This window comes from Miniopterus schreibersii (genome assembly GCF_964146895.1).
Source record: "Miniopterus schreibersii genome assembly, chromosome: 10".
In the NCBI taxonomy this organism is placed as follows: Eukaryota; Metazoa; Chordata; class Mammalia; order Chiroptera; family Miniopteridae; genus Miniopterus; species Miniopterus schreibersii.
In genome coordinates, this window is record NC_138110.1 from 64,996,649 (window position 1) to 65,014,413 (window position 17,765).

The 17,765-nt window shown below is 51.5% G+C and overlaps 2 protein-coding genes across 6 annotated transcripts; both read right to left on the minus strand.

Annotated features, from left to right (window-relative positions):
• Nucleotides 1-1,945: 1,945 nt before the first annotated feature.
• SPEF1 (sperm flagellar 1) lies at nt 1,946-6,870 on the minus strand (the record flags this gene model as incomplete). 5 transcript variants are annotated; one of them, XM_081148226.1, is made up of 9 exons in its annotated part: nt 2,853-3,130; nt 3,277-3,323; nt 3,569-3,672; nt 3,760-3,868; nt 4,059-4,119; nt 4,254-4,293; nt 4,490-4,646; nt 5,007-5,118; nt 6,602-6,870. In XM_081148226.1, 9 exons carry the CDS (start codon nt 6,621-6,623, stop codon nt 3,126-3,128), a joined length of 657 nt encoding a protein of 218 aa, XP_081004352.1. In that variant the 3' UTR covers nt 2,853-3,125. The 5 variants fall into 5 exon arrangements, with proteins under 5 accessions (XP_081004349.1, XP_081004348.1, XP_081004352.1 ...); XM_081148224.1 differs by lacking the exon at nt 6,602-6,870 and adding an exon at nt 6,209-6,458; XM_081148223.1 differs by having other exon boundaries at nt 1,946-3,323.
• A 1,997-nt stretch (nt 6,871-8,867) lies between these two features.
• CENPB (centromere protein B) lies at nt 8,868-11,789 on the minus strand. The gene has a single exon (XM_081148482.1). It carries the CDS (start codon nt 11,508-11,510, stop codon nt 9,693-9,695), a length of 1,818 nt encoding a protein of 605 aa, XP_081004608.1. The 5' UTR covers nt 11,511-11,789; the 3' UTR covers nt 8,868-9,692.
• Between the last annotated feature and the right edge of the window lie 5,976 nt (nt 11,790-17,765).

A 17,765-nucleotide genomic window follows, 5' to 3' on the forward strand; every position in this document is an offset into this window, starting at 1 on the left:
TTACTCAGTCTACCCATTTAAATGTTAACCTCATCCAAAAACACCTCACAGAAAACATCCAGAATAATGTTTGACCAAATCTCTGGGCACCCTGTGACTCAGCCAAGTTGGCACATAACACTGACCATCACATATCTATAAGAGATCTTGTTGAGTAGAAAATAAAGATACAGAAAAGAGTGGGTAGTCTGCTTCCCTTTTATGTTAAAAAGTGATGGGAGTAAGATAACAATAAATGTGCATATTTGCTTGTATTCAAATTAAGACACTCTGGAAGAATATGCAAAAACTAAAGAAAAACGTTACCTATTGGAGATGTGTGTGGACCAAGGAGAGTTTTCATTTTTTATATGTTTTTTAATTATGTGTTTTATCTATTCAAAATATTAAGTAACAAAAAAATTTAAATACCTTTTTATATGCCTTCTCCCCTTCCAGGATTGTGAAAATGGGATACAAATGGTGTTTTATATTCATCTTTGTGTTCCTAGTATGTAGTACATAATGGACACTCAATAAACACCTGAGGAATAATGAGTGAGTGAACCAGAAGAAATCTGATTTAGTGTGGATCAGAAAGGGGAGAGGGAGAAAGGAGCAGAGTGGGAGAAATATGGTAGTGGCTGTCAGAAGGGAAGTTTGGAGGACAAGAGAGATGTTTAAAGAAGAGTTACAGATTTATAATGTGTGGTGTAATCCACCTTCATATTTATTCCCAAGAAACAGTTAATAAAATTCTCCATTGCTTTTGGAGTTTGATCTGTAGGGTTTTGAGATATTGTGGGTTGAGAAACCCAGGCATATCTGGGTAGTAGGAATAGGGTGGGAGGACTCAAGGTGGAGGAACCTCCAGGCCCAGCTTCTGCTGTGGAGGAGGTCAGCAGACTCTTAAGGGGATAACCCCAGTCATTGAACCTGCATTCTGGGCCCACTGTGCTCCTGTTGGGCAGAACCACACCCTACCCCACATCCTGATCCTCAGACCCCTCCACAAATCATTTCTACCAGTTCCACACACAGGAGCATTCCAGTACGGTCTACCAATGAAAGGTTCAAAGAACAGAACTCTGGAGACCCAGTGCAGACTATGGAGAGAGAACGACACTAAAACTGGGGTCATTGTGTGTGCAGGGATGTGGTTAATTTGGGGAAGATGGAGAGCCAGGCTGAAGCCAGTGTTAACCTAAGACCAGGCTGAATACAAGGGAGGGGCACAGACCAAGGTCAGGAATAATCATCAATTTTAATTTTCATTATTTTAGGAACTCGGTAAACAGAATTGGACTCCACATAATCTTTGGGTCATGACACTCTCTCCCCATTTGTCCATAAACAGCCCACTTATGAATACCTGTAAACCCACCACTTGCCCCAAGAACTAAAACAACTTACACCCACTCATGTGCCTTTTGCATCTCTGCCCTCTGCTTTCTCTCAGAAGTAGCCGCTGGCCTAGATTTGACCCTCCATTGCTTTTTCCTCCCTGTGCCCAGCTTCTAAAATGGCTCCCAATGATCTGTCCCCTGGTATTCAAACCTATGTGTCCCCCTCCCCTTGAATGTGGGCCGGACCTAGTGACTTATTGCAAATAAATAGAATATGACAGATGTGATGGATGTCACTTCTGTAATTGCATTAGATAAGACTATCACTAACTCTCTCCCTTGCTGGATGACAAGGAAATGAGGGCAGCCACCAGCCAACAACCAGCAAGAAACTGAAGCCCTCCAACAGTCCACAAGAAACTGAACACTGTCAACAACCAAATGAACTTGGAAGTGAGTCCCTCTCCAGTCAAGCCTTCAGATGAGACCACAGTTCTGGCCAACACTTTGATTGCAGCCTTGTGAAAAATCCTGAAGCAGAGGATCCAGTTAAGCAAGCCATGCCTGGACTCTTGAGCCACAGAAAATATGAGATAATAAATGGGTGCTTTTTTTTTTTTAAATATACCTTTATTGATTTCAGAGAGAGGAAGGGAGAGGGAAAGAGAGAGAGAGAAACATCAATGATGAGAGAGTCATTGATTGGCTCCCTCTTGCATGCCCCTACTGGGGATCAAGCCCGCAACCTGGACATGTGCCCTGCCCGGAATCTAATCTTGATCTCCTGGATCCTAGGTCAATGCTTAACTACTGAGCAACACCGGCTGGGCAAATGGGTGCTGTTTTAAGCTATTAACTTTGTGATAAATTCTTACACAGTAACAGATAATGAATACAAGTTCTTTTCAGTTCTTTTGCTATTACAAAACATGTTGCTATGAACATTGCTATACATGTGTCCCACAACACAGAACACAGGGCTTAAGTTTCTCCTGGGTATATGCTGAGTATATGTCTAGGAACAGAATTGTGGAGGGCTCAGGATTTACAAATGTTCAATGTTACTAATCAGAGTTAGGGTCACATCATGGCCGTGGTGTTCGTAATCAGGGTTGGGAATCAAGCTTGTCTCAGTCCATAGAACTTGGGATCAGTCTATGAGCAGGGTTGAGAGTCATACAGAGGATACATTTAGGAGTTAGTCCGTGGGTATGATTTAGGGTATGTGGCTACATTTGGGGAGAATCTGAAGTCTGGGTTTGGACAGAGTTGGAGGATACTGTGAGGGTGAGTTTGGGGGGTCAGTCTAGTAATGCCAGAGTTAGAAATCAGACTCTCCTAGTGCAGAAGACCTGACAATGTAATATCATCAACCTACCAAGCAGTGGCCACCCAGGACCCAGCTGCCCACAAGGTAAGATTCTCTCTGGACCCTAAAGGCTCTTTCACTCAAGGGGTGGAGGGGACAGCAAAAGGGAGGCAGGACCTCACTGCCCACAAGGATCCAGGCAGAGAGAGAAGGCAAGTGCAGGAAAGAGCACATCATCTTTAATAGGGGGAGCCCTATACCATAAACCCCAAATATTTTCAATGATACCTCATGGGAGGGGAGGGTGATTGGTACAGGCATAGCAGATGTCTTCCCCACACCTGGCTGAGCCCACTCCTCACCCCTTCCTCTTCAGCAGCTGTGCTCCTCTAGCCTCCAGATGGGTCCCAGGTGAGCGCCCAGGGGGGGCAAGGGACTCCCTCCGCTTCCTGGCCCTGGGCAGCTTCCCCCATGGCCCAGGGCACAAAGAACTAGCCTGGATGGAGACACCGCTGTTCTCACAGCTGGATGGGGACCCAGTTCTAGCGGTGTGGACCCGGCAGGGGGACCATCCCCCATAGCCCAGCACAGGGAGCTCCAAGGTGGAGCCCCTGGTGTCTGTCACTGCTTTGGGGTGCATACCAGGTCTCTGCACATGACTTCTGGGTTCTGGAAAGCGATCCATTCTCCTGACCCGGATGGAGTGGAAGGAGCTGGCTCAGTCTCGGCCTCAGAAGGGAGGGCTCCTGTCCCACCGCCCCCCTCCCTGCTCACCCTCCTCACCCCAAAAGAGTGGCCTCCGTAAGCCCCAAGAGGCTCATGGAGCCGCTGGACCCGCCCGCCCCATTAGTCTGTCAGTCTGTGGGTGCGTCCCGCAGTATCAGGGCTCTGGCGGACACTGGGGCGTCCCCGTGCGTCCTGAGCAGCCGCTCACCGCTGCTTACGTTCCGCCTGCTGGAGCCGGCGGGAGAGGTCGTCGATGCGCACGTTCTTGAGCTGGAGCAGGTGCTCCAAGCGCCTCACCTTCATCTGGAGGACCTGGGCCGCACCGCGCAGAGGTCAAGCCCAGGGACCCGCTGCCCTCTGTCCCCCCTGCAGGCCCCAAGCCCACGCGCAGTCTCTCACCTGCACAGTCTCCTGAGAGGCCAACAGCTCCTGCTCCTTTTCAGCGATCTGGAGGATGAGGCTGGGGTCGCCATGCCGCCCCTGGCTACGCCCAGGAGGCCGGGGTCCCCTGGGGTGGGAAGCAGCTTAGCGGAGGCCTGGCGCTTGGGCCTCACCCTTACTCTTCCAGCGCCCTTCGACCAGGCCTTTCCTCCTCCCCCTGCCCCCATTCCTGCCTTCCCTACCTTCCCGGGAGCATCCCAGCTCTGTGCAAGGTGATCACCTGGCCTGGTAAGGTCAGGAACCCCCAGCTCCCTTACCTGAGCTGTCCCCCTCTCTGGGGGTTCAAGGCACCTTCCCCTTGGGCCTTCTGGGACAAACCTGAGAAAAGGTAAGTGGCGGAGTAACCCTCTGGACTCCTATTTTCCTGACTTCCCCTCCCCTCTCCCCCTGTAGGGAGGAAAGACAAGAGAAAAGCTCCCTCTGGGAGGGAGGAAAAATAAAAGCCACTTTACCCACATCCATGTAGCCAGTGCCATCCTGGGGAGCCAGCTCCTAAAAGAAACACGGGGGTCCACTGTGAGCTCACGCTCCCCATCCCCAAAGAGCCCCACATCCCTTCCGCCGTCCCCCAGGCTAGGCTCCCTCTAACCAGGCACCCTTCTTCCACACTGATGGTCAACGCAGGGGCTTTCCACAGCCGGGAGGCCCCCTCAGAGCAGTGGAGGGAGAAGTCTGAGTAGGGTTGCACCTGTAAGGAGCCTGTGCCTTGCTTCCTGTGCCTCTGCCGCTCTTCTAGACGCTGCCTCAGAGGAATGAGCACCAGCTCCACCACGCCTGGGGTGCACTGCGCGATCTGGCGCATCACGTCCTCCGGCACTGAGAAATTCAGCTTGTTCAGCACCTTCCTGGGGGGTAGACAGAGGAATGGCAGACCAGGTCCTCAGGAACTGAAGTGAGGGGGGTGGGGGAGGAGAAAGGGGGTGCAGCAGTTGCTATACTAAGTGCATAGCCCTGGGGGAATGGGAGGGCACCACACCTGAGCCCTGTTCTTGGGTGTCCAGAGTCACCTTGTCACCTTCCCAATAGAAGAGTCCCTTAATTTTGTTAGCAGACAATTCTGTCCATGTTGTCCCTCCCCACAGTCATTAACACAGTCCCAGCTTGGTCTATGGAGACCATAGGAGGTGGAGGGGCTGGGGCAGCCCTTCCTGGGAGCCCAGGGTGGGGGCTGGAAATCTTGCTAATGCACCCAGATATTTTGCTACCTGTTCAGGTGACCCCAGTTGCTGAGCTTCTGCTGGAGAGAGTTGGCAGGGACATAATTGTGCATCTCCACCATCTTGGGGAAGTAAAACTTGATGACTTCTGCGACCAGGACTGAAGGAGTGGGAGTGGGAGTGGGAGCAGACATGGAAGATGGGGGGTGGGGGAGAATGGGAAAGGGAGAGGGGAAGGGTGAAGAAATGGGTGGGATGGGAGAATGAGGGGTTGCAGAGTGGTGGGGCCAAGTGGAGAGGTAGAGATGTGGAAAGGACAAGGGTGATAGGGAGGGAGGGGTGGCAGAGAATAGGGGAGGGGCGTCAAGGAAGTGAGATCAGTGACTAGCTGGAGACTAAGCCTCCAGCATACCCCAGAGGGGCTGTATCCCTTCCCCATTAACTCGCGGCATTTGAAAAATGTGATCTCTGGTGCTCTAACAGAGAATGAATCTCCAAGGGAGCTCTTCAGGATCCTGGGGCCCCATCCTAGGCATTCATATGGATACACACACACACACACACACACACACACACACACTCCAACACCAAAGTCCCAGGAGAGTCACAGACTCACACAAACAGACACGTGATAAGATTCCTCTACAGATATGCACATGGGACAGAATGTGTAGACACACAGGATACACACATGCTCAGACACACATAGGCACACATATGGCACACACACACTACACATGCAAACAAGAGATGGACACATACACATACACATATTTCCATCACTGGAGTTCCAAGAGACAGTCACTAACATACGCAAGCACAAAGAGTCACAGATTAAAATCCCAAGAGACAATCTTAAACACACAGACACCTACACAATCACCAAGTAACACATATACACGCAAGACCCCCCTACATACATACAGGACAGAATGTGTCAGTACACATGGGAACACACACACGCTCAGACTCCCATAAGACAAACACATAGAATACAGCAATGTGCACGCACACACAGAGAGATGCAAAAATACATACAAAGATACAGTCTTAGTCATTAGGTCCCAGGAGAGAGTCTCAGACTCACACACTCAGACACACTTCTACAATTGAAGTCCTAGGAGATAGTCAGACCCCTCCCCCCCCAAATACACACCCCATACGCACACAAGCATAAAGACATGTTTGCACAAAGACCCCTTACACACGCGCATACTGGACAGAACATGTGGGCACACACAGGCGCACACCTCCGTCACTGAAGTCCCGGGAGAGATTTCTCTTGGGCCGGGACAGAGGGATGTTGTCTACCCAAAGGTACAGCTGGTGCAGAGCCTCCTCGTCCACGCTGCCCGCCATTGGCACCCTCGGCAAAGACGGGCCTCTCCAGCCTCGCAGCGTCCAGCCCCAAACTCACGGCCGCTCAGGCGCCTCCGGCTCGCCACTGAGGGCTCCCAGACCCGCTTGCACCTCTCTAACCCGCGGGCACCCCTCCCAGCTGGGAGCGGCCATATTGTTTTCTGAAACCATGACAACCGTCCTTGACTCCAGGGAGCAGAGGCTTCTGGGAGTTGCAGTTTTCCCTGGTTACCGCCTCTCGGGCCCCAGATTTTAAAAGGCGATTATAAGTGGCTTTGTCTTACCTGCTTCCCCAAAAGAAAGCATTTTCGCCCACGCCACCTGCTGACCAGCTACTGGTTCACTCTGGGTTCTGCCAAAACCAACCAGGCCCTCCGGAATCCCTGCACTGGCATCCTCAGGGCTGGGATCCCCCTTCTGGATCCTTTAGCAAATCAGCCCCAAGTGAAGGCTCCATCTGCTGCTTCCCATCTGGAATGTGCGATAGTCCCTCCTTGCTGAGTCCCTCCTCAAAGCTCTGTGCTCATAGGTCCATCACCACTCCCCCTGTCCCAGCAGTGTCCTGGTGGGGCATTTAATATGTAACTCAGACTCCCAGGGAGAATACCAGAGCTGAAGGCCAGTGCCCACGGCAGGTCACTTAACTCTTTAACCCTATTAACCTCCTTTGTGAAATGCAGATAGTTCTCACCTATTTGTTTCAATGGGGTAATGGGGAGAATAGCTGGAATGAGAGTTGTTATAGGTATGAGTTGCAGGAACTCCTGTAGACACTTCCACAGCCCTCATCTACCTCCGAATAGCTATTCTTCCATGGGTTAGAAATTGATTCCAGTGACCAGTTCCATTTCAAGAGGACTACCTTTAGGAAGATTAGGAAGATGGATCCTTCCTTAGTAAGGGGGCACAGAGTACTAGTAAAGAGCCACTTCTAGGGTCATCCTGGGGAGAGCACTTGCATCCACACTAGTGATGCAGCTTTGGGCACATTACTGGGACCTTTCTGTGCCTGTTTTCTCATGGTTTTACATACCTCATAGGAGCTGTGTGAGCATCTAAAGTGCTTAGTACAGCGCCTGACATGTGGCAAGAGCCCTATTAACATCAATTGGTGTTATCAGTAATGAGATGATCTCAGTTGCAGCAAAAGAGGTGGTCTCCATATATGCATAACCCATGGACACATGGGGAAGTCCTGGGGTGGAGATGGGTTGAGTGGAGGGGGCAAAAAGGGAGAAAATGGGAGATATCACTGTCAACAATAATTTTTTAATTTTTTTTTAAAGGTGTTCTTGTAGGCAGGAGACAAATGGATTTGCCTTATTTGAGGTGAGGGACTTGGATTGGCCAGGGGCACCTGGAGAGAAGGCTACTACTGTTCCCACCTACTTACTCCAGAGCAGATCAGGAGGTAGGCTGGGCTTCCTCATGAGTTTCTAGTCTCCTGCCCAGGGCACAGATGGGGGTAGGGGTGACAGTAAGGATAATCCCTATTACTTCATGCTGTCTGTTTCGAAGCTTTCAATACCTAGAAGGGATCTGTGTGCCAGGAGTCCGGAAAGCCAAGGGTGGAGTGGTGACTCCACTTTTTGTTTTAAAGTCTTACATAGTGGCTTTGCCTTTCTAGAAGGGACCACACCCAGGGCACGCAAGAGACAAAAGATTACCTGAATACCCTCCCCCCTAACACTCTAGGGTGGAGAGAGGAACTGCAAGGGGTGGGGGGGGGAGAACCACACGGGTGATATGCCATCCCTAGCCAAGGTGGGAAAACCGGTTTGGGGCCCAGAGCTGACTGCCCTGCTCAAGCTCAGGCCCTCCCCTAGGTGGAACCACTGGGGCCTGAAGGCCTCAGTGCTGAAGGGCCAGGAAGGCAAGGCTGGCCCTGAAAGAAAGGAGGTAGGATTATCGAGGAGGCCTGTCTTCACCTTTGGACTGGGGGGCTCTCTAAAGGGGGGGGCTTTCTGAAGGGCACAGCACAAGGAGTTGCTAATTCATCTTCAGCCTCTTGAGGGATGCAATCTCTCCCCAGCAACATCACCTTTCTCCTGCCATTGTCCCCAAGGATAGCGACTAGGCTTGGAGATGCCCTCTTAAGTCACCTGTATGCTCCTCCAAACTCCAATCTGGAGCACAAGAGCTGCCCTGACACCCCTTTCTTTCCGCCCTCTGGCCCCACTTCTGCAAGGACCTTTAATGAGCTTTAAGAGGCCTAGTTCCCAGGTGCATATAGTTTAATTTAGCCCTACAGAGACTGTTGGCTCCCTCCCTCCTGTCCCAGCCAACTGATCCCAAGCTCTCTAACCCCAAAGCAGGTGCAAGGCCTGGCTTCCTCAAACCCTTGCCCAGGCAGGGGCACTGTAGACCTCTACCTCCCCAAGTCTAAATAGCATTTAGATATGGACATGACCCCTCACCCCAGTCAGGGCCTAGGCTGTGGCCACTCTCTCAACACTTGCTTTAACATCCCACCAGAGCAAGGACCAAAGGGAACAGGGAAAGGAAGTGTCCCCAAGACAGACGCAATCCCAAACCATGAAGGATGCACCCTTAGCTGTTAAAACATTCACCCCCACAAAAGGGGAGTGGACGGATTTATTGAATTCAAACTGGGAAAGGAGCAGCTGGGCAGCTGGACTCTGGGCCCAGCCCCAGGGCCCCTGCCCAGGATAGGACCCTGCCAGAGAGGAAGGCGAGGCATGGGGCCTGCAGCTGCCCACAAGGGAAACGCCCATTTTTACTCCCCTGGAGGGCCTCTTGGGAACCTCCAATCTATTAAGAAAACCAAGGGCCAAAGTAACATGGGCTGGGCCAGAGAAGTGGATTGGGGGGGTGGGAAAGCAGGCAGAGGCAGGCTCAGGAGCCTGCGGTGAGTTAGACTGTGCTTCTCGAGGAGGTCTGGGGGCAGGGATGGGGGGCTGCCAGCCTCGTGGGGGCCTAGGCTGGACCTTCCTCTGAAGCCCTTCCCAGAATGGCTTTGGGGTCCCCCCCACCAAAGACCTAGTGTGGATGGCAGAGGGGAGAGGCACTCTCTGGCCGGGAGCTTCCAGGGTCCATCCCTGGTGGCTGCTGTGGCCTAGTCCACTGATGGCATGGTGTGGTAGCACCGGACAGCTCCCCACCTGGTCCCCCAAGTTCAGGGGCAAATGGGGAGGAAATAGGACTCTGAGAAAGAGGCAATAAGCAGGCAGTGAGGCTGACCCCAGCCCCAGGCCCTACCAAGGTGACTGGGCTTGTTCATAGGGCCTGGGGAACATCACTAAAGGATCTGGGCAACTCCCCACTCTGGCTCCATCCACAGCAGCTGCCCAAAGAATCCTTTGCCCTGGGCTGGTGCTGCCACATCGGGTTAAGGGCATGGCTAAGCCCAGTGGCTCAACTCTGATGTCCAAGACCCCGAACTCCTGCCTGCCTGGCGTGGTTCTTCCTGGTCACATGGACCAGATCGTGTTCCAAGTGGAGGATGTGGCTCTGCACACGATCGTCAATGGGGAAGGAGGTCAGGTACCTCTTTACCATAGCGAAGTAAGCCATGGCCTCCCCAAAGCTGGGCACAGGCACCTCATCACCATCCTCCTCCTCGTCTTCGTCATCGTCATCATCGTCATCGTCGTCATCGTCGTCCTCCTCTTCCTCACTGTCCGACTCAGAGTCCGCCTCACCTTCCAGGAAATGGAGGGTGGGGTACTGGGCCTCCTCCTGGGCGCCGTAGCCCCCGAAGCTGCCGCCGGCCTCCACGACGCCCTGGGCCCAGTCCTCGGCCTCCAAGCCCTCGGAGGAGCTCTCCTCCTCCTCCTCCTCCTCCTCACTGTCATCCACGTCGCCCTCCTCCTCCACCTCCTCCTCCTCCCCCAGCTCCTCTCCTTCGCCCCCCTCCTCCTCTTCCTCCCCCTCCTCGCCCTCCTCCGCCTCCTCCTCCTCCCCTTCCCCCTCCTCCTCGTCCTCGTCCTCGTCGTCTTCCTCCTCCTCCTCCTCCCCCTCGCTCTTGAGGGCAGCGGTGATGGTGGCGTCCGGGCCGCCCCCGAAGCCGGCCTCGCGGAAGCAGGCGGCGATGTCGGAAGGCTCCACCGCCTGCCAGGCTGCAGCCACGAAGTGCAGCGCCTCCACGAGGCCCAGCTGCAGGCCCGAGCGGTCCTGGCCCTCCAGCGCGGCCATGGCCTTGAGCAGCATGGCCTGGCGGTAGTGGCCCTTCACCTGCTGGACCACGCCCCGCTCCAGCGGCTGCACCGTGCCCGGCGGGAAGAAGGCCAGCTGCACATGCCGCAGGCCTGAAGTATCCACGGACTGGGCGGCCAGGCGGCCGGCAAGCAGCAGGACTCGGCGAGACTCTGCAGCCATACGGGTGTCTAGGGCCTTCAGGTACTTGGCCAGGGCCTGGGTGGTGACACCACCCTTAGAGTTGGCGGTGTAGTCGCAGGGCAGGCCCGCTTGGCCTGCACGGGGCTTGGCTGACTTGCCCGCCACCAGCGGGGGCAGCTTCTCGCTGCCGTCGGCGTTGGCGCACAACAACACACTCAGGCGCTGGGTGGCCCTGCGAGCCCGCCCGTCGCTGCCGCCGCACAGCCCCGCGGCCTGATCGGGCAGAAAGTCGTACCACAAACTGGTCTCAGTGACGCTGAACACGTCCTGGGAGGCATAGCCCTCGGCCACCGACGGCGGCTGCTCCTCCCGAGCGCGCCAGCCCGTCGGACCCCCGCCGCTGCCCTCCGAGGGCACCGCAGGGGGGCTGGCGGGCGCTGCCGGGGCCCGGGGAGCAGCGCTGCGCGAGCGGGCGCGGGCCACGCCACTACAGGACACTACTCCGTGGCGCCTGCGGAAGCGGTCCAGCCAGCCGTTGGAGGCAGTGAAGTCATCCATGCCCAGCTCCTCGGCTATCCGCAGAGCCTTCTCCTTGAGAATGATGCCCTTCACGGGCAGGCCGGCGGCGCGGATCTGTTGGAACCAGGCGATGAGCAGCCCCTCGAGCTTGTCGTACGGGGACAGCTTGTTGGTCTTGCGGCAGGTGGAGGCCACACCGTACTTGCGCTCCGACGCCAGGATGGCGCGCTTGTTCTTCAGGATGGTGCTCAGCGTGGACGGCGGGATGTTGAAGCGCCGCGCGATCTCGCCCTTGCGCAGGTCCGGGTTCTCCTCCACCTCCTGGATGATCCGGGACTTCTCCCGGAACGTCAGCTGCCGCCGCTTGGGGCCCATCCCGGCGCGCCCCCCGCCCCGGGGCCCGGCGCCACCGCCGCCTCCCCGGGGCGGGGGGCCCGGGCCCGCGGCGGGGGGCACCTGGCGGCCTCTCCCGCGCGCCCCGCCCGAGACAAAGCGGCTCGTGGGGCAGCCGGCAGGGTGGCGACCCGGCCGGGCCGGGGACACCTTCGGGGGCGCCGGCGGGCGCGGCGCCGGGCGGCGGGCAGCAGGCGGCGAGCGCGGGCGAGGGCGGGTGGCGCGGGCACGGGAGGCAGGAAGTGGCGCTGCGCGGGGAGCGGGGAGCCCGGCGAGCGGGGCGGAGCGGGCGGAGCGGGATCTCGCGGGAAGCGCGGGGACGCCCGGCGCCGCCTCCCGGCCCTCCGCGCCCACCCCTCTCCCCGCCACGCCGGACCGACCGCCGGGGGCGCTGCGGCCTGCTGGACCGGCCGGCGCTCGGGTTCCCGGTGACCCGGGGACAGGGGCGCGGTGCCTGGCCACTGAGTCGGGCGGGCGGCGATTTGTTGCTCGTAAAGAATAACGACTGTGTTTTGTGCTTTATTAAGGAAAAAATAACTCACATTTTTGGCGGAAACTGAAAAATACAGGAAACTAGAAATCACTTTTCACCCCAACACCTGGAGAGATACGCAGGTAACATTTGGATACGTTTCCTTCCAGTCTTTTCTGTATATCTGGCATCTCCTGCTGTTTTACCTGGCATCAAATGATGAGAATTTTTCCATATCGGTAAAGTATTGCCAATATGCTTATATATATATATAGATTTCAGAGAGAGGAAGGGAGAGGGAGAGAGAGAGAGGAACATCAATGATGAAAATCATTGATCAGCTGCCTCCTGCATGCCTCCAACCGGGAATAGAGACCCCAACCCGGGCATGTGCCCCACCGGGAATCTAACCTGGATCTCCTGGATCCTAGGTCGGTGTGCAACCCCTGAGCCAGGCCTGGCAGGGCCCACAAGCTTTTTAATGGTTGTATATTGTTCCAATTATGGATGAACTCTAATCTATGTAGCTTATTGTTACACATTTAGGTTATTTTTATAATAGCAACACCAGTTTTAAATCTGTTTGATGGTGATCCCACAATCCATAGATAAACACAGATAACATCTCAGTGTGTCAAATGCATATAGCCATAAATGTATGTTTCTACCTACAGAAATGATGTCATGTATATACATAGGCATATGTACACATGAATCCCTGAAACCTCTTCTTCCTGCACCAAACACATAAAAATTCTTATTGAATGTACATTACAGTGCTTTAAAAACCTCTTAGAACACCCTGGGAAGTGGCTCAGTTGGTTGGAGCATTGTCAAGTACGCCAAAAGGTGAGGGGTTCCATTCTTGGTAAGGGCACATACCCAGGTTTGGGGTTCAATTGGGTGCATACTGGGGGCAACCAATCCACATTTCTCTCTCACACTGATGTTTCTCCCTCTTCCTCTCTCTCTAAAATCAATAAAACAAACAAACAAAAAACCCTCTTAGAGTAACATGAAGAGTAGGCAGAGAGGAAGGCTGTGACCCCCAGAGGGACAGGCTGAGTGAGGACCTGAAGCTGGATGACACTTCAAGTGAGTGGATGTAAACAAAGAAGAAGAGAACCAAGGCCAGTGCTCTGGGCCCTCCAAGGTTAAGGGCTCGAGAAAGGACTAGCAAGAAACTCATGAGATGCAGAAGATGTGGTATATGTATGCATTGGAATATTGCTAAGACATAAAATGAAAAAGAATGAAAGCTATCCATTTGCAACAACATGGATGGATGTAGAGGGCAGTAAGCTAAGTGAAATAAATCAAAGACAAATACCATATGATTTTACTTATAGGTGGAATTTAAGAAATGAAACAAATGGATAAACAAAACAGATTCATAGATACAGAGAACAAACTGATGGTGGTCAGAGGAGAGTGGGGTGGGGGTGGGTGAAAGAGGTGAAGGGGGGCAAAAGAGGTACAAACTTCCAGTTATAAAATAAATAAGTCATGGGGATGGAATGTACAGTATAGGGAAAATAGCCAACAGGATAATAACTTCGTATGGTAACAGATGGTTACTAGACTTACGGTGCTGTTCACATCATAAGGTACATAAATGTCAGATAACTATGTTGTACACCTGAAACTAATCAAATATTGTATGTCAGCTATACTTTAATAAATAATATATATATATTTTAAAAGTTAACTCATGAGGAACATCTGAAATGGTAGGAGGAAAACCAAGCCTGTGTGGTGTTCTAGAAGCCAAGGGAAAGAAGTGTAACTCACTGCTGGTTTAGCGTGCATTTCTCTTTTCATATGTGTATTGGCCGTTTGAATCCTGTGGATTTCCTAGTCATATCCTTTGCCCATGTGTCCCTTATATTTGTCTTTTTGTTGATTTTCAGGAGCTCTTCACCTCTGAACATAAAATCTTTGTTAAGTATATTGCAAATATATTCTCCATTTGTTCTTTAACTCAGACTAGGGAGTCTTAGATATGAGAAGTTTTAACTCTTTAAGTAGGCAGGTCTATCAATTTTTCCTGTATTGCTTCTGGGTTTTGTGTCTTACTTAGCCCTTTCCCTGAGATATAAAAAATATTCTTCTAATCACAGGATCCAGAAGGAAATGTGGGAGATTTTTTCCTATACAGGCCAGATCAGTGCTTGGCCCATAATGGGTGTATGGTTGCTGTGCAAAGGTGAATGTAGGGCCACCTGTATGAGGATTCCTTCCCATGCATCTTTGGGAAACCTTGCTACATTTTGGAGATTTCATTCATGTGACATATTTTCCTCCTGGTCCCTTACCCATTCTGGCTAATAATTAGTGGATATTTGGGTGATTGGTCTGTGGGTTGGCTTTTTTCCCCTACTTTGCTGAATTTTCCAAGTTTTCTTCAATAAGCAAGTATTAACAGGCCCTTTAAAATGAAAAGAAGGCCCACCTGGCATGGCTCAGTGGTTGAACATTGACCTAAGATCCAGATGATGGTGGTTCCAGTCCAGGCTCATCCCCAGCAGGGGGCGTGCAGGAGGTAGCCAATCAATGACTCTCATCACTGATGTTTCTCTCTCTCTCTCCCCCTCTCCCTTCCTCTCTCTCTGAAATCAATAAAAACATATTTTTTTAAAAATGAAAAGGAGAAGGGAGAGCTTGCTGAGGGGCACAAAGAATAGCTATTAGGTAAGTGGAATAGTTATTGAGCCTGGCAGGCAGCTTTGGACCACCTGGGTCAAGAAAGAGAAGGTGGACTATTGACTTCCCTAAGGTTGAGAAGTGGAAAGATGGGGCTTATGGAGGGAGGTGGGGGATCCCAGAACTCCAGATGAACTGGTGCAGGAAGTGGTCAGTTGAGAGGGAGTAGAAACGGGCCCTATACACTGCTATAGGCAGCACTTAGAGTGGGTGTCTGGACATGGCTATGCCATCAACACATGTGTGTGGCTTCTTTTCTGTCCTAGAAGTGGTTGTATCACTTCTCTTTGTATGGCACCAAGGTTGGGCCAGGAAGTAGAAGACACTGTGGGCCTGTTGATAGGGGGCAGCTGCAGTTAGCAGGAAAGAAGTTATTCAGCTATTTGAGGACACTCCTAGAGTTCCTAGAGCCAAGAGTCCTTCATAGCATATGCTTTTATTTTTAACAGCTTTATTGAGACATAGCTCATGTACTATACAACTCACCCATTTGAAGTATACAATTCACAGATATATGAAACTATTACCGCAGTCAATTTTAGAACATTTTCATCACCTTAGAAAGAAATCCCATACTCTTTAGCTATCATCTCCCTATCTGCCCCTCTCCAGCCCTAAGCAACCACTAATGTAATTTCTGTCTATAGATTTCCCTGTTCTGGACATTTCATATGAATGGAATCATGTGTCTTTTATGACAGGCTTCTTTCACTTAGCATCGTGTCTTCAAGATTCATCCATGATGTAGCATCTGTCAGTCCTTCATTTTTTAAAAATGGCTGAATAATACCCTGTTGTGTGGGTATTACATTTTGTTTATACATTTGTCAGTTGATAGACATTTAAATTGCTTCTACCTTTTGGTAACCATGAATAATGCTGCTATAAACATTTGTTTGCATGTATTTATGTAGACACATGTTTTCATTTCTCTTGGGCGTATACCTAGGAGTGGAATTGCTGGGTCATATGGTAACTCTGTGTTTAGTTGTTTGAGGAACTGACAGAATGAGATCATGTTCTTTTAATCTAATAATTATACCTGTTCTTGGGAAAATATAGAAATTTTTAAAAAATGGACATACATATGCTTGTAAATGCATAGACCTGCCCTGTTCACTATGGTAGCCATTAATCTCATATGTGGCTATTGAGCACTTGAAATGTGGCAAGTTCAAGATGAGATGTGCTGCCCGGTTGGGCATGGCTCAGTGGTTGAGCATCAACCTATGATCCAGGAGATCATGGTTCAATTCCCGGTCAGGGCACATGCCCATGTTGCGGGCTCCATCCCCAGTTGGGGGCATGCAAGAGGCAGCCGATCAATGATGACTTTGTCAACATTGATGTTTTTATCTTTCTCCCTCTCCTTTCCTCTCTCTGAAATCAATACAGGAGGCAACCGATCTGTTTCTCTCTCTCATTGATGTTTCTCTCTCTCTCTTCCCCCTCTCTAAAAATCAAAGAGAGAAAGAGAGAAAGGAAGGAAGGAAGGAAGGAAGGAAGGAAGGAAGGAAGGAAGGAAGGAAGGAAGGAAGGAAGGAAGAATATTCTTGGGTGAGGATTTTAAAAAAAGATTAAAAAACACAACAAAACACAAAAACCATTTAACTTGTCACAATCTGTGACAAAAAAAGGTACCAGAAAAATTAGTCCCACAAAGAAGATGCTGTTTGGAAACAGCCTTGCAGAAGCAGGAGGATTTTACAAGCATGTGGTAATTTTTCCTCCTGTCTGGCAAGGCTCCAGGATCACACCAGACACCAGGCCTCTTAACCACACCCAGTGCTTGATGTGTATAGTCTGGTCCAGGTCATTCCTTTCCATGGGAAGAGACAGCCTTCTGCCCAGAAGTGTGGTTGATGGGAGGAGTTGATCCTCTAACTATGATGTTTGCAATTTTTTTTTTTAATCCTCACCAAGGACGTGTTTGTTCACTGATCTTTTTAGAGAGAGGGGAAGAGAGAGAGAGAAAAAAAAAAAAACTTGATGTGAGAAACTTGATGAAAAAAAAAAACTTGATCGGTTGGCTGCTTCCTGTACACGCCCTGACCAAGGATCGAACCTGTGGCCTGGGCATGTGCCCTGATCTGGAATCGAACCTGAAACCTTTCAAGTGTATGAGACAATGCTCCAACCAACTGAGCCACCCAGCCAGGGCTGCAGTTTCTTTTAGTTTATTTTTATTGACTAGGTGTTCCTTGTTTTTAATTGAACACATAATCTATGATATAACTGGCAAAAGGAGATTCAGGAGAGTACACAGAGCTGCTGTGTGGGATGCTCTGGAATGATCCTCTGTGGTCCTGGCTCCTCTTCACTGGCCCAGAAGTGACCTGACTATGGGATTTCCAGCAATTGAAGTATAACTGCCCTCTTCCCACCTCCCACCACCACCTCTGCACACCCTGTGGGGTTACCTTTGCTGGGCTGATTTTGAAAATGAAACCTTCAGGGAAGTTTTATTTCTGGTCTTTTGCATAGGAGGCCCCCCAGGGCAATCACAGCCTTGAATCTTGGAAGTCTTGAGCTGGACCCTTGACCTGAAACTTCAGCCCTCCTGCCCAGCACACAGCATAGGTCCTGGCACAGCATAGGAACTAGCCAAAATGTTGAGAGAAGAAAACATCAGGATGCCTACCCAGGTAATCCCTCTGAGGTGGGGTTGGGGTCTTCCCATTCCCTTCCTCTACACATCTGTCCCTTGGCCAGCCCAAACCCCCACCACAAGGCCCTCCCTTTTGACGCCAAGGTTGGCGGTTGGAGCTACAGGGAAGGGGTGAAAGGCTCACGGAGCTGTACCCTTCCCAGCAGGAGACCACCTCTTTCCTGGGAAGACAGGATGCAAAAGCTGCTTACCGCTCACTCGGTTTTGGCAGGAAAGCCGGCTAGCCCGAAGGTGATTAGATAATTAGAAGATGCTCAGTGTAAACTAGTGACAAATTCAGGCTCTCAGATCATCAAAGAAACACCAATTAAACAATATGATGCCCATTGACACCACATTAGCCAAACCACCAATACACAGGAGACACTCCCATAACTGGGTTTTGAGGTCACAT

What these genes read in the sequence shown, in the direction of transcription:
- CENPB (XM_081148482.1), bottom strand. Translation starts at nt 11,510, where the DNA reads ATGGGCCCCAAGCGGCGGCAGCTGACGTTCCGGGAGAAGTCCCGGATC.